This window comes from Colias philodice, chromosome 24, assembly GCF_061535455.1.
Source record: "Colias philodice isolate Cphi_HAF_F1 chromosome 24, ilColPhil1 Martin Lab GWU primary, whole genome shotgun sequence".
Lineage (NCBI taxonomy): Eukaryota > Metazoa > Arthropoda > Insecta > Lepidoptera > Pieridae > Colias > Colias philodice.
Window position 1 is genome coordinate 5,109,075 of NC_143109.1, and position 17,296 is coordinate 5,126,370.

The 17,296-nt window shown below is 32.9% G+C and overlaps 1 protein-coding gene and 1 long non-coding RNA gene across 5 annotated transcripts in view; one reads left to right on the forward strand and one right to left on the reverse strand.

The window, feature by feature from the left end:
* LOC149477708 (uncharacterized) overlaps positions 1-17,296 on the forward strand; it is a 298,415-nt gene that overhangs the window by 223,596 nt on the left and 57,523 nt on the right. The window lies entirely within an intron of this gene.
* The window catches only part of Mitf (transcription factor Mitf), a 105,003-nt gene that overhangs the window by 4,725 nt on the left and 82,982 nt on the right, over positions 1-17,296 (reverse strand). For all 4 annotated transcript variants that reach the window (XM_089710247.1, XM_089710249.1, XM_089710248.1 and 1 more), the window contains 11 exons: positions 8,220-8,322; positions 7,225-7,335; positions 6,155-6,256; positions 5,668-5,796; positions 5,088-5,259; positions 3,744-3,985; positions 2,938-3,069; positions 2,494-2,604; positions 1,542-1,656; positions 822-946; positions 98-212 (listed from right to left, as the gene is read on the reverse strand). In XM_089710247.1, coding sequence (XP_089566373.1) covers positions 98-212; positions 822-946; positions 1,542-1,656; positions 2,494-2,604; positions 2,938-3,069; positions 3,744-3,985; positions 5,088-5,259; positions 5,668-5,796; positions 6,155-6,256; positions 7,225-7,335; positions 8,220-8,322 — 1,457 coding nt within the window. The remainder of the gene's footprint in view (positions 1-97; positions 213-821; positions 947-1,541; positions 1,657-2,493; positions 2,605-2,937; positions 3,070-3,743; positions 3,986-5,087; positions 5,260-5,667; positions 5,797-6,154; positions 6,257-7,224; positions 7,336-8,219; positions 8,323-17,296) is intronic.

Here is a 17,296-nt window from a genome sequence, read left to right on the forward strand (position 1 = left end):
TTGCATTTTTTGTTTAAGTTTGAGTAACTATTGCTTAAATTTATAATTAAGTAAAGTTTTATTTTACGTTTTAGACTATACATAAATAAATAATTACCTTGCGTGACGGGATTATGCGAATCGTCGTCCATGAGATCTTCTATTTGCGCCAAGTTGAGTACCGCCTCGCTCTCTTCCCCGCTGAGCAAACCCGGCGGCGGTGATAGTCGCATCTAGATAATAAATAATGTTTGTAAAATAACAAAAAAAAAACATGTTACACATTGAAATTTAATTTTGCGTTATAGTTTAGTTAAAAACAAAACACAAGAAAAACTAAATAAAAATATGGGGAAGGAATATCTTAATTTTTAATCTCAATTACGAATTAATCTGTATAGTAAATTTTATGTGCGTGCGCGTCTACGTGCGTGTGCGTGTATGCTTACGTGTGTGTGCGTGCTTACTTGCATGCGTCTGTTGTATTTGTGTATATTTATACTACTATTTCATTCTACTAAATCACTCTAATTAGAATACTTCTAGAAGCACTTTTGAATCATTGTAACATGCTTTTACGATTTACTTCTGATTCGGAAAGCAGTTTCTACAGGGAATAGTCTACAATACAATGTAAATTGTGATTTCCTTACCTATAAAGCCTGTGATTCACATGAAATTTAATACATATTATGTTTAAAAATGCTACCCACACCAAACTACACAAATAAAATAGTCCTATAAAGACTCGAATTTATTTTTATTAGGCATAATATTGTGTGGTGCTGAATAAACTTTCTTACTTTTTTTTTAATTTACACGAGAAAAAACATAAAACTTACCTTAATATCCTTATGATTAAACAGATGTTCTGGCACGGGCTCCAGGCAAAGGTCTGGCTCCAGACAGTCGAGGGATAAACCGTCTGATCGACTGAGCGGCGAACATGAACCTAGTTTTAGACCATCTGAAATAAAAAATATATTAGTATATTAATGTATTGATTTTTATGTTTATTTGTAAAGGTAGAAATTTGGAATATCAGAATAAACATAGCAGTACAAAATCAAAATAATACATAAATTTTGTTAAACTTGCATGAACGTATGTATTTAGAAATCATTTTTACGTATTTTTAGAGCATTTATAATTTATATACACGCAATAATATGTGTAGTATGCCCAAAATATCGTTAAAACTGTATGTTTTTGCTTTAATGTAAGTAATAAATAATAAAAGCTTACCCTGTCATTGCAAATCAAAATAATTATAAATGCGAACTCTCAACTTAATTAATTCCGGCATTATATACCTGACTAGCTTACCGCCCGCTTTGTCTAAAACCTAATAAATTATATACTAAAACCTTCCTCTTGAATCACTCTATCTATTAAAAAAAACCGCATCAAAATCCGTTGCGTAGTTTTAAAGATTTATAAGCATACAAAGGGAAATAGGGACAGAGAAAGCGACTTTGTTTTATACTATGTAGTGATAATGTAATTTTAACATTTTATTCTCTGTTTTAGACATAATATATTCATAAAAAAACTTATAATACCTAGTGCATCCAAAGCGGAAAGCGGTTCACCAGCGGGCGTGTCTCTCAAGAGGTCCGGCGGAGGGTCGCTTAACTCCATGAGAGAGGCTGGTTCCGATTTCGGTACCATTACGTCCTGGAAATAATTTATTTATTTATTTATTATCATAGTTATATGAATGACACCACCAAACAACATTTGATAAAAAAAAGACGGGTTGCACTCTGGGAGTGCCGGCAGAAGTGAAAACTTGATTATTAACGTTGAGCATGTTTGATATACATCCGTCTTACGTTTTTTCATTCAGGTCACGTGTCCTGACGCGAGTTTAAGATTTTATACCCATTACAGAAAAAGTGCTCAACGCCGCTAAAGAAGTTTTCACTTCAAAAACAACAACAAAAAAGAATACCAATTATTATAACTGCCTTTACTTATGTGAAAATATTTGAATGTTATAGAACGTAGCTATATTAAAAGCAAGCCAATACATTATTATTTATTACCTATACGATTAGTTTGACTTAAAAAGCTTTATAATATGTAACAATAAATCTTTTCTATATTGTACACTCTGCACAATCAGTCACTAATTTTCAGTAAATGCTGTGACAAAAAAAAACTGTTAAAATATGTTTAACATTAAGTAAAGTCAGACGGCCTCTCATTTTAGTCAACACCACGCAAAAATATTGGATTGAAAACATATGGATAAATAATTTATTCTACTTTACTATATATCAATAACTAGCTGCTCCCCGCGGTTTCACCCCCGTGGCTCCGCTCCTGTTGGTCGTAGCGTGATGATATATAGCCTATAACCTTCCTCGATAAATGAGCTTTCTAACATCGAAAGATTTTTTTAAATCGGACCAGTAGTTCCCGAGATTAGCGCGTTCAAACAAACAAATAAATAAACAAACAAACAAACTCTTCAGCTTTATAATATTAGTATAGATTATATAAACTTACAGGCTGCGTTCTAGCAGGTGAGGCGTAAGGTTCAGGCGTGCTTTTTATACCGGAGTCCGTCGAGTGCGGGGACGACCAGCCTTGGCCTAACATTTGTTGGCTCATTGTTTGCTAGAAAATATATTTATTTATTAAATGCTTAAAATATTTTTATGACAATATTATTGCATGTATTACATATGTACTTAAAATGCACCAATTTAAGTAGTATGGTATCTAACGCATAAATAAGTTAGCAATTTACAAATATTTAGAAAAAAAAGTTGATTATTTTAGCATAAACTATAAATTTAAGATTTCGCTACTGGTTTCCTGACATTAATCATTCACAAAACCAACAAGAAAAGATCTTTATAACCCTTTCTAAAACACATCTACCAAACAAAAGGTCCTTCGAGTCCAACTCAAACTCACACACTGAGTTCAACTCAAGTTCGCACTCACCTGTTGAGTTCTAGCTGGTGAAGCGAAGGGCTCCGAGTGTGCAGTGTCAACTCCTGAATCCTCCGCGTGTGGGGAGGAATAGCCCTCGCTGTTTATGGGTAAGCCGTGTAGTTTGGCTAGACGTTCTAGTTCCTGGAAATGATAGGATGTACAACATTAGTATCTGTAATTGTTATTTTTAACAATACGGGACGGGCACGGAGGTGTGGCTTGAAGGCATAGCATGCAATAGCTTTACCGCGGCAGTCCCCGAGTGCCACACGTCTTTTTTTAATAAGTTACGACAATATAGTAAATAAAGAATCAATGGAAACGACTAATCGTAGTCTAAATAAAGGTAGAATTTATTACGGTAAGGTAGAACTACTATAGGCACTTGTCCTACGTCTTTTTGCCAAAATAACTATACTTCGTATGGGAATAAAAAAATTATTGAAAACATGATTCAATTCACATCAGAATCTTCTAGTAACTCAATTTAGTTTGTTTCATGTAATTTGTTCTTTTCTGAACACAATACTCTTACTTCTAACTTCAACTACAACTGCAGCCAATGCCATTGTCATAAAGTATACTTTTACCACTAAAACAACCTTAGAACATTGAGGTACGTAGTACATAGTAACTCAATGCCTTAGAATGCATTAAGCAAAAGTTACCTGTATCCTCAACATAAGCTTCCGATTGTGCAGTTCAATCTGCTTTCTTCTCTGCTCGCTCTGTTTGAGCCTTAGGTAATTGATATAGTCCACACTGCACTTTAGAACTGTCCCTCTAAACCTTACACAATAAATGTTAAAAATTACCTGTATCCTCAACATAAGTTTCCTATTATGCAGTTCAATCTGCTTTCTTCTCTGCTCGCTCTGTTTGAGCCTATTCACTTCATCACGAAGACACTTGATATAGTCCACACTGCTCTTAAGTATCGTCCCTTTGTTCGGTCTGACGTCACGTATCACTTCGTAGAAGGGATCATTGGTCTTGGGCAGGAGGGTCCCTAACTCTTTGATGCGGTCGTTTATGTTGAAACGACGCCGACGTTCGACTGAAATTCAATTGAATAGATATTAGTCATTTATTAGACTGTATATTTTTTTTAAGTATCCATTATAAAGAAATATGACTGGAATTTTCCCAACATATTGCTTTCTACGTACGCGAATATACATGAAAAAGTTTATTATCTTCTTATATATAAAATTCTCGTGTCACAATGTTAGTCTGCATACTCCTCCGAAACGGGTGGACCGATTCTCATGAAATTTCCTGTGCATATCGGGTAAGTCTGAGAATCGGCCAACATCTATTTTTCATATGTACCACGGGCGAAGCCGGGGCGGACCGCTAGTAACCATATAAAATACACAATCGGCCATTTTCTTTAGTAGGTAATTTATCATAATCATTATCTCATACTCATTTTATGAGTAATATTATATTCCTAGAAGTACGTAAATATTTCTACGCAAGAAGTAAAGAATTACTTAATAATTTACGCATTATTTTAGAAATCAATCATGCCAGATATCCAATCTTATTTTCATAATATTTTAATCCTTGCTATAAAATAATGTTGATAACGAAAATATTTGAGATCCTAAAATAAACACTATGGGGACTAAAAAATTTCAAAACACATTGATTGATAACGTATCGAGATTAAAAAGAAATATGATATACGAAACACTTTAAGCTGATATAAGAGTTCACTTACTTTATTTCTTTACTAATGAAATGAAACTTACGTTTTATCTGAGAGAACAAGACTGTGATAATGTTAAGGTTAATATTAATGACGATGAATATGATGATTTCGATGTCGACGATGATGATGATAATAATGATGATGAAAATGATCACAGTGATTTTTTTGTTGATGATCGAGAAGTCGATAATATTAACGTTGTTACACGATGTTGTTACGATGTATTAACGTTGTTACGATCGAGAAATCGATAATATTAACGCTGATAATGACAACGTTGTGGTTGTCGATGAAGATGATAATGTTTATCATTATATAATGATGTTTTTGTTTATGATGATGAAAATGATAATGAAAACGTAGTTGTTTCTGACGATGACCACAATATCATCGAAGTTATTGCTGACAAAGACGATAATAAAAAACATACAAAAACACTCACTCATATTATGATTGTCCTTCTTCTGTCTGTCCTTAGCCAATGCATGCATATCTGCATCCGTGAGCAGCGCACAATCACCGGCCACCGAACTGGCGGTGGACGCTGGCTCTGATGATGAAAGGGGACCCGCCCCTCCATCCAGGGATAGGATGTCTTCGAGGAACTCGTCTGTCTGTGATTGAGATTTACAAGAGATATGAGTACGTGAATTCGGAGATATATTAGAACGTATATTTGCATATTTTCATTATTTGATATGTCGTTGTAAACTGACCTTTTTCAAACTATAGACAAACTTATTTTAATACTCAGTGATAGATTTGGGTAGATACTAGATATGTTTTATAAGAAAGTGCAAATATTCTAATATAGGATAAGATATTAGAATGAAAAAGAATACTTATGTTTAAGGAGGAAAATTTAATAAATTACCCGGCATTCAAAAATTTACAATACCTATAAGAACTTAGGTTCGAAACACGCATCGGAATAAGTTTTTTAATCTTTTTTTTAGTTGAATATTTAAAAAAATGCATTTACTTAATGCTATAAACAATATAAAAATTGCCAGGATACTTACTTCAGAGTTACCACCGCCGGAACACATGCCAGGGCTCATGAGACCAGACGAGGATGCTCGGTCTGGCGAATTGTTTCGCCTGAGTTCTGGCGCTGACTGCGCAGGAGCACTACGGCCATTTGAGGATACCTGGACATCCATCGAATTGTTAGTTTAAAATATCTTATTGAGTTTAAAATATCTTATTGAGTTTGAACTTTGAAGTACATAATGCGAGTATAAAACATTTAGAAAATAGGGACTTCTTAAAGTTACAGTCTTTAATTTCTTTAAAATTGTGTTTTCATAATTTATTTTTAATTGATTACTTTCCTTGTATATCCTGTAAGTAGCGCTGGTATAGGCAAATAATGTTACATTTTGTCAGGAAAGTTATTCAATTAAAAGTTAAATTACTACAAGTGGTTCTTTTTATTTTCTTCTTAATTTCTACCCAAAAGTATTACGGTACCACAAAACCAAAAATCAGAAATAATAATTTACCAACCTGGCCTTGTGGAGTAAACGATTCACTGAGATACTGTCGCACCTGGTTCTTCTGCTTCTGGATCACGTGATACCTGGTGGGGTTCTCCAGAACTGTTCGCACCTGGAACGGGGACATTTTACATTGTATTTTTGGCATACAATTTCTCTGATAGCTCTATGGAATTGGATTGAAACGGATGGAGAATCTAAAGAATCTACTGAAAATTTTATCAATATAGACAAAGTTGATAAGTCTGTTTGTTTCAAGGAATTTGTCTCGGGAACTAGTGTTTTAAATGAAAAAAAAAATTGCGTTGGATTGCATTTACTAAGTATACAGTAATAGGTGAGAGTAGTCGAATTTACGTGCGTAGTAATAGATAAAAGAAATCAACATTGATTACAATGATAGTCATAAGATTATGGTGTATCAATAGGCAAATTTCTTCCTGTTTACCAACATGACACAGTCGGCGTTGTCTGATGTTTTTGGAAAACAACTGATATGGTATCTTTACAATTGTGGTGTTCTCATCAATGAGACACATGTACATAGATTGAAGTATATGTTGGCTAAGTAGCTAATCAGATCAGTGCGTTAACAGGAAGTACGAAAATGCCATAACCTACAAGGCGTCATAGATCTGCTATGAGTTGGAAATGTACACTTATATGTATTGTAAAGTGATAAAGTTTGTTTGTAGTATGTTTACGATGCGTTTTTACACTTTATAGCTTCACTCCTTTATACATACTTTAAAACCTGACCAATTCGAGCTATGTTGATTGAATTCTTTTATTGTGTGCTTTTCACTCATAATATAAATATATTCAGAATGTAATTGTTAAAAGTTAATCAATTATAAACCTACTGCTTATTTCAGTGATGTAATAGTAGTGTTTTTAAATGGCAAAATATGTAATATTTTTCAGTACAAAAATTAGGTAGACAGACAATATTTTAATAATAGTTATTTTGAAATTGATATACAATTGATACAAAATATATTTCAGAAGGAGGAGTTCTATTTCATTTTCATGTAAAGATACATTACAATATATTGCAGTCAATAGAACATTCTAGATTACCTGCAACACCTGTGGCGGCAGTTCCACGTGTGGCGTGATCCTCGGCACCTCCGCTGGACTCGACTTCTTCTTCTCTTCTCCATTCTCCTTCAACTGACCTGCTTGTTGTGCCTGCGGGTAGTTTTATATTATTATCTATACATACTATCTATAGTAATATTTTAAAGAGGAAAGATTTGTGCGTTGTAAGTTTTTAACTCAAAAACTGCTGATCCGATTTCAAGTATTCTTTCATCAGCAGAAAGCTACGTTATTCCTGAGTGAAATAGGCTGTTCTATTTAGTTTGTTTTTATCCCATGTAATACCCGGCCATTTGCCGTAAATCATAGATATTTATATGTGGTGTTCGCAAACTTAACAGTGGAGTTAGTTCTATTAATGGAGACATTACCATGATGGTTATATTTTTGTATTTAGAAATTACCCTCCCCTTTTTTATCCCTCCTTAAAACTATAAAAAAATATTCCACAATCTCGTCTGCTTGGTATGTAGGTAATGGAGAATTGTAATACCTATCAGATATCTATGTTTGTAAATAAACAGTCTAGACTCTAGAACATTCGTTACAATAACTTCGCGGTGACATTGATTTTTTGGGTACGCTAATGATTGCAAAAACAAATTGTTCAACGCTAAAAGGTATAGTTTTTTGTTATAATTGCAATGAATACAGCCAAGATACGCTTTTCAACGAACAATAATTATCTAATAAATCATTTCTGTAATATCTATTACATCCTACTACGTTCGATTCAAAAAAAATATTATTTTTATAAGAGCAAATTAACACGCCTTTATTAGATTCACCTGTCTGTTTTCATGTAGCCGACTTTTTTTATATAAACTCGATTTTCATCTACTTCAAACGGACAGATTTAATTCAAACTTTGTACAAAGATCGGTGACCATACAATAATTTCATGAGTTTAATCGTGGTATATTGTAGCTCAAATTGAAAAAAAAAATCAATTATACACAATAACTCTTGCTCACCTGTAAAGATTCCCTGCGCAGCTGCTCCTGCGCATGCTCTCGCATCAACTGTTGCTTTAGCTGTGTGCGTGACGTCGGCGTGAGCGTCTTGAATGTGGGCGGGCTGTAACAATACACACACATGTTAATATTACAGCTGTTACTATACACACATGGATATTATGCCTGTAGGGATACAAACACATCGATAGATTTATTCGTTGTGTAAAAATTCATTCACGCATGTTAATATTTGGCTATAAGAATATACAGATAGACATAGACAGATTTTGTCGTCGTATCGATTACACTGCGTTTAAAAGACGCACGCAGACATGTAAATACTATGCCTGTAACACACACACAGACCAATTTTCTCGTTGTAATATTTACAGTTCGTTTAAAAGACGCACGCACACATGTAAATCCTACAGCTGTAAGGATACACACAAGGATAAATATTATTTGTTATATCGATTACATTACGTTCAAACTACGCGGACACGACACGATATACAATAGAATATTTTAACTCATACAACAAATGGTAGTATTGTGTTTGAAATATGACGCGTGAGATTTGATATTCTAAAAATAGGTACTTATGTGTATCATCATCCTCATCCTTTTAAATAATTTGTAGATTCTAGAGTCTAGACCTTTAGAAATAGTAAGAACGCTTAGATTTGACTGTATTTAATTAAAAAAAACAATAAGCTGAAAGACAAGGAAAGATTTATGAAAAACTAGCTGACCCAGCATACGTTGTCCTGCCTTACACCACACACACTTATCATTTAGGGGTGTGAATAGATGTTGTTCTATTCCCAGACCGCGATATGAAAATTTTATATACATATTATATTAAAAGATCTGTTTCACGCAGAAGAATATCAGCTATTAAATTACGATTACGTTTATAGATGTAATTTAAGAATTTAACACTTAAAAGATAATCATGTCTTTATCGTGTAAGATACTTGTATATAATATTGTTTGTATACATTTTTTATTTCAATACCTTGGGAACTGCTGCATATAAGGCAGTCCAAATAAGTCGGCAGCTTTAAATGTTTGTGAGGAATGTCTCACTTATAAGGGCATACAGTATAACAATAATGTGTACAAATCATATATAGTATTGTAAACATAGAGCTACAAATTCGATAACTCAGTAATATAAGGGCCGTATATGCGTAGGAGTAAGTATTCTTTAAGAAAAAATTGCGAAGGTATCTGTTATATAATTAAATAATTAAATATTTAACTTTATAGGTAGGTATTTTAAAGTTTACTTTCATTCGCGTTGAAGTTAAAAAAATATATTACAAAATATTAAATTGGCACTTTTCATAAATTATATTAGATAATAATTAATTACCCAATTTGCTAAATCATCTATTAATATCCAGTTCATAGAAAATTGTTAATAATGATAATTAATCAGTTAGCTATCAATAAACTACATCAAGATAATAATTTACTCAGTATTTGTTAAGCCGTTTACTAATTTGTATGTTACAAGCAATCCCATAGAATTCGACAACACTTTCTTCGTCCTTATATCAATGCCAACAAATTGATATTCAAGTGACGAAACTGTGGACATCGCGATCTGCGTACGCGCAGCCAAGTTTTATAAACAACAAGTTGTATTTATCTTGTCGAAATTTATTGTGTGTTCTCTTTTAGGCCAGAAGGATTATTACACAATGGTTTTCTACTAATCTACTATGTTTACTATTATTTAACTTGAGGTTGATAAAAAACAAACTGTGAGAAAGCATAGAGCAAATACTTTTCAAAATCAATACCGATTGATAGGATTGATAGGTCATCTAGTCTTGTTTTTGTGATTATATCTAACATTAGGACATTTTACTATTAGAAAAAAAAAACAAAGCTTCCAAATTTATTACAAAACATTATGCATAATGCAATACGAAATCTTCACAAAACATTGCACTTGGCACATGCATTATGCAATTTTTGAACAAACTTCAAAAATTATATGTCCACTGTTACTTTTTTAAACCATAAATGGTCGTTTGGTCCATCAGTCCACACAAGCTAGCAATCACGATACACTTCACAGTGGAGGTCCGGCACGACCGGTCCAATGGCGAACTATGCCAGATCAATCAGCTGTGGTCCTTGATAATATTATTGATAAGTATTAATCGTGAATCGCAGGCAATCATATAAATGCGTGTGCGCACGTGCGACTCATATTGTTATGTTCTAATATGCTATTATGTACTATGCGTGCCAACTAAGAATAGGACCGCGCTTGCTGCCAACTTCACACGAAAACTCTCAAATTAGTACTGCCAGCAAAAAAATGTGCGAAAAAGAATTTTCACATAATTATTTTTTATTGTTCATGATTATATTTAATTATTGTATAATCGTTATATTCATTAAAAAATACTATTTATTGAATTTCACTGATGGATTATGGATAAATTAATTATACAGGTATGGAAACAGTATTCATAAAAAGTTAACATTTTCATTGTTAATGCGGAGATAGCAGTGACAGCGACAGCAATGAAGATTCAGAATACGACGACGATGACGCTGTGTTAAGTGGTGTAGAGGAAATATTATCCGATTGATAAAAACTGAAATAATATATATGTTTTTTTATATATACGTGCTTTTATTATCAAATCCTACTCATTCATAATAAATTTGGCGTGAAATGTATTAGAAATACCAACAAAGCGTACATTAAATATTTAAACTGAATATTATTTCTTTATTGATTTTTTTAGTTAGCGCGTATTACTGAACAATATGGCGTCTTGACAGTCCTATTCTTATTTGGCACGCATAGTACCGTCACCAACGTAAAATACCGACGCTTGCAAACCAATACAAATAAACAAATATTCATATAAAACATATTTTTTTTTAATTATTTGTAAATAAAAACTCGACTATGGGTTTCCCTTGCTGACTATACCATTTTGTAAAAAAGTTAATACCTATCTACCAAAAACTTATCAGACATTGATAATGCATTATATCTTGGAAAAATACTCTAGTATGCACTAGACACGTAATTCAAACTATATTAACTTTTATAAACATTCCAATTAAGGGCTAAATTGGCTTGACACTATTTCGAGCGCAATAAAATCAACGGTCAAGGATTGTACATGGTAATGGCAACCGTAGGTATATTCCACGCTGTATTAATTCATACATAACCCTAATTACGGAGAATTGTGATATCATACGTATTCGGGGAATAATACGAAAGCTCTTTAAATAAAATAGATTATTATTCGTAAATATACAGTTAAATTAAAAAGTAGAATTTTATTTAACTCCCTATATGAAATATCGTATGAAAGGTCAAAGGTAAAAGCTTTCTTTTAGTGAAACTATGTATATCAGTAAAAAAAACCATCTTTGAACAATTTATATAAATAACTTTTTTACTTATAAAGTAAGACAGATACTAAACAGATGTGAATATAGTTTTAATATTGCCTAAAAATTGCTTATTTATATCAGGTTCAATACCTACCTATGGCAAATTTTTAAACAATGCTTACCTAAAGTAGGTAATTACTGTAATATACGAAAAAGGTATTTGAAGAGATGTATCTCCTTAAAGACACTCCATTAATTTTAATTAATATCTACTGTAAAAGAAATAAGGAAAGTAATAAAATCCCACAAAACAACATACACTAAACATTGTAAACGGTGTCTGAAAAAACTTCTTCATATACCGGTCAAATGTGGCTACTTGACCACATTTTTTTACTTTTTCTTAGCTAACTTATTTATATTAAACTTTTATTAACATTTTATGATTTGTTCATGTCATGAATGATTTCATCATTCACTTTTACTAGGTATTTCTTTAAAATATATTGAATCTTACATTATTTACAAATAAACGTAATACAGGTCAAGTTGACACTGATGTGGTATCTTGACCTTGCACATCAGTTTTCATAGGTAGATGCTTAACATTCTTGTTTTAGGCTAAGTTGCTATTACTTTTTAATTCTTCGACTTTTTAAATATTGCAGCCCGAAGTTTTACAATAAACTGTTAGGCTCTGGCTACCTGGTCAAGTTGCCACGGGATTTGTAATGATTTCATACAAAGCATTACATGTCGGATAGGGTTGTCACAAACAAGACACAAATTTTAATGAACTATTTATTTATTAAACTAAATTTAATACATATGTATATGTATATTACTTAATACTTATAGGTATTTATTAATAGGTAAGGAAACATTTATTTTTCATTAGAAATATGCTAAATCGTTGTCATCAAAGAGAGTATAAGTATCTGGATTGTCCGAAATTTACAGCAAATTTATTGATTTTACTATGCAAAACTCGAAACAGATAAAAAAAGGAAAAAATGCAGTCACGTTATTTTTTGTGTCAACCCTAGGCGTAGGTCAAGTTGCCACGCAGCCGTCAATGGCAACTTGACCTAACCTGAGGCATCAATGCCCAAGCAAATATTTCGACAGATGAGCCTAAAGTTGGATAGTTCCCACTGTAAAATCAATCTCTAGGGTTTATTACACAACATATCAAAACTGTACTCACCTGAGATGTGCAGTTTAAGCTCTACAAACATAATAATACTGACACCGGCAAAAGATCCTTAGTCACAGTCACACTTCGATACGTTATATTGCGAGAACCAACAGCGTTACCGCTTTAAAATTAAAATATGTTGCCAATTAATATTTTAAAAACCTACCAACATCGATACGTTAGGTCAATTTGCTTTCAATTCTACAAAATTTGATATTTTGTTGTTAAACGGAAGGTGTGGTCAAGTTGCCAAGTAAAGGTCAAGTAGCCACATTTGACGGTACCTTTAGTATATAAAACCACAGAACACATAATAGTAGCTAAACGCTAATAAAACATTACATAACATCAATACATAGGGAAAAAATTTAAACGTTACATAATAAATTAAAATAACTTTTCCTGTTCTTGGAAATGGTATTCCCCGTTGAGTAATAACTTCTTGGCAACTAGTTTAAGAAGCCTTTTAATAAATAAATAAGTTTATCACATACATAATATGTGATAGGGGAAAAGGTCCCTGAGTTATGATTAAATTGGTATTCCATTGAGAAGACTACAGAGTTTCTTGCCGGCTCTTCTCTATTGAAACTGCTTTCCGAATCAGTGGTAAAATATATTTCTGTATTTATACGATTCGAAAACGCTTCTAGACGCTCATTTGAGTTTGAGCATAACTAGCCCGTAATCATTAATAGGTATTATATCCAGAAAAATAATATATTATGTAATGAATTTATTGATATTTTCTCTGGTAAAATTTATAGTGAGACTTCTTTATGTATTCATTAAAGAAAACAGTCACGAACTTTCGTAAACTTCGTTTATGTAAACATTTGGCAAAACAGCATGTACACATTTTGCGCAGAATAAGAATGTTAAGAAATCGATAATTCAGGCATTTGAGATATCGAGCTTGTGCTACTCTCCTCATGTTTAAAAACTTAAAGTTATCAAAACTTATAAACATCTAATTGAAATATATTTCAGAAAAACCTTTTAAACCCTCTAATACGCAAAGCATTATCAAATCTAGCATTAAAAATTCTATTACAAATTGCAATTCATTCAACCAATCGACGTTTATCAAAGACACCAAACAATTTCCAAACATTCTACAATCGTTACAACCCTACCATATTCAATACCCTTAAATTGTTTAAAACCCCATCCTTGGAGCATCACAATAATTTTCGCAAGTGTATTACAATTCTGCACATGGCAAGTTTGGGAGCACGCGCCCGAAATATTTTATCAATTGCGACACGATGGGTCAATGAAGCCATTCGTAAGAGTGGTGTTACCTCCATTAGGTGACGAATAAACTATGCCAGGTATGATATCTATACTAATATTGTAATCAATACTAATATTAAAGCTGAAAAATTGTTTTGGTTGAACTTAAACATCTCAGGTTTACGGGTCCGATGCGAAAAAAACCTTTAAGTGATAGATAGCCCGTTTATCGAGCTAAGATACAATATATCAAGCTGAAATAGCAATCTTGCATAGGTACAATATATCAAAATGCAACAATAAAATAAAGCAATGCATTTCTATAGATTCATCCGTTTGTCCGATTGCACCGGCCGCGGCAGTGTAAGCGTGATAATATCATCAAGTCGTGCTGAGGAAGTAACCACTTAGACAATGATGTACTTCAGATACCTACATATAACGATATAAACGCAGATCTATTAAACGTGTTAAGTATTAAGAAAATCTAAAACATTATCTGCTGACCTGGCACTACGTGGAGTGGGTTTTTTTTGGGATAAGTTATCGATCTTATTAGATAGCATCTCGAATTGTTATCAAGTTTCAAAAATCCGATATAAAAATAACTCTGATTCAAACTTATACAGCCTACTTGTTACCATTTATTTAAGTTATAGATTTCAGAATATTACATCTTTAAATATACATTACCAATACCAATATGTTTCAATATAAAAAAGCCCACACATTTCTCTACAGCATATTGATCTATCTCATGATCACAATAGTTACCCAAAACCGGATAAAACCAAACCGAACCGGTGTGAACCGTTGCGAGCCTGAAACTCGTGTCAAAATCGCGGCCCTTTACATAAGCCATAAGATGCAAAGCGATACGGCCTTCTGTGAGTATTATTTAGTAATTTTCATCAGACCCCCGTTCGTGATAGACCATTTAACGAGCGCGACAAGGACACAAGATGAACGCTGGACACGCGTTGGAAGGTTCTCCGTCACCTTCCAAGAAAAAAATTGGCTTCTCACGTTAGTGGTGACGAAAATTTTCAAATATTTTATGGAGACGTTTTAATGCGGCACGACTGTTTATTTGAGATAATACATTAATGTATAGCGACATTCGTCTAATCTAGTATGAGTTAGTTTAATACGTAATTATTATTATTAGGGCAAGATAATTCTGCAGGGACAGCTTACTGTGACGGTTGTGACTCATATGATGCGGTATACGTTACTAATGTTTCATACCAAATTAAAATTTACATAAATTTATAATAAATACTGGACAGGACAGAACAATGTAAAATTCGAGACAATTAGTCAATTCTTTTCTCATTAGAGTCAAAGTGATTTTTTATTTACAGGCCGTTTACACCTTTTACAGGACGTTCTAACAAAGTTAAAGATATAATTCCAGAAGCCAAAAAACTATTATTTTACAAAAAAATGTGTGCGTGTACTAGAGTACACACGTAAGAAGTGAAACTTCTTTATGACCTTATTTTTCAAAAAATAATTTACTATCTACACTAATATTATAAAGAGGAAAACTTTGTTTGTTTGTTTGTTTGATTGATTGTAATGAATAGGCTCATAAACTACTGGACCGATTTTAAAAATTCTTTCACCATTCGAAAGCTACATTATCCACGAGTATTATAGGCTATATATTATCACGCTAAGACCACAGATTAGAGAATAGTTACTTCGTAATTAAGACCAACAGGAGCATAGCCACGCGGGTGAAACCGCGCGGCACAGCTTGTATACAATATTACAGAAATACGTTAGTCTAATGCTGGCCATACACCATACTTCCTATCGTCCCTTCGGCATGACGCTACCGATTGGATCAGTTAGAACTGACCATGTGTGGGAGTGGATTGGCATTATTTGGCATGATAGTTATACTTGACGGAACAATCGAATTTCGATTCTTTTGGCTTGATCATGGCGATTGGATCATGTCGATTGGACCGTGTATGGCGGTATGCGATCGTCACTTCAGTCTGGTCAATTTTCTGGTCATTTTTCGTCCAAGCTGAAGCATAGGCGCTTCGCTCGCTTGGTGTATAAATATGAAAGTATATGGATGTTTAGATGTCAACGGTTACGGATTTGAATAAGATTTGTTTGGGAGATAGATGAAGTACCAGATTACTTAACACATTGGGTACTTCTCATTAAATAGGTACATATATATAACAATAATCTTCCTAAGCTTCCCGGCATGTAATCCTTTTTTTGTTTCATTTTTACGAATAAAACGCCCAAAACGGCTAAAACATCGTCGTCTGTCACCGGTGACGCCATGGCTTCAACTGAACGTTGCTGCCGATTGGACAATTCAAACGTTGTGTGTGTGGTCTCTATGGACAAACTGCAGATTGGATCAAGCTACAGCGTCATGCTGATTGGACGATAGAAAGTATGGTGTATGGCCAGCATAACACGCTCGTCGCTTCGCTCCTCGCTACCTATTTAAATACAGTCAAAACCGTTTATGGCGACATCGTTTATAACAACATACCGGTTAAATTGACCAAAATGAAAGGTCCTTGCTGAATGTTATATGACCGCCTTATCGAAAACATTGGTTTTTACGGCATTGTTTACTACGACATAGGTACCGCACTAAGCGACCATATTTGGTTAATATTTTTGGAGAATTATATCTGTAGAACGACCGGCTCAGCTGTATTGTAAACAATTTGAATAGGTAACTGTATCCACATCTGGCACAGTATAATAGTCAATGGCTATTATCGTAAAAGTAATCAAAGTTTAGGGTCTTTTGTAATTCTTAGAAACAAAGCACATGCATATTTTGATTGGACATAAAGAGTTTGAGGTTTATTCTTATAAATATTGAATTCACAAAATCATATATGAACACCAATCAAGCAAACACGTGTTAACGTGAGTCATAGATTTATTAATGTTTTAAAAAATTCAATCAAAAACTGAGGTTAACTTTAAATACAATTTTAGAAAAATAAATACCACAATTAAATTATAAATTATATATTATATTATAATTATATAAATAATTTATAAATATATATATAATATATAAATAATATAATTATATATATTATATTATATAAATTATTAAATTAAATAGATACCATAATTCCACCCACGTGTTAGTGTATTGAAAAATACAATCAAAAAGTGAGGTTAATCATAAATAACTTAGAAAAATAAATACCATTATTACACCTAAGTATTAGAAAAATAGATGTAATTACTTATTTAATTTTTATAAATTCACTGGAAT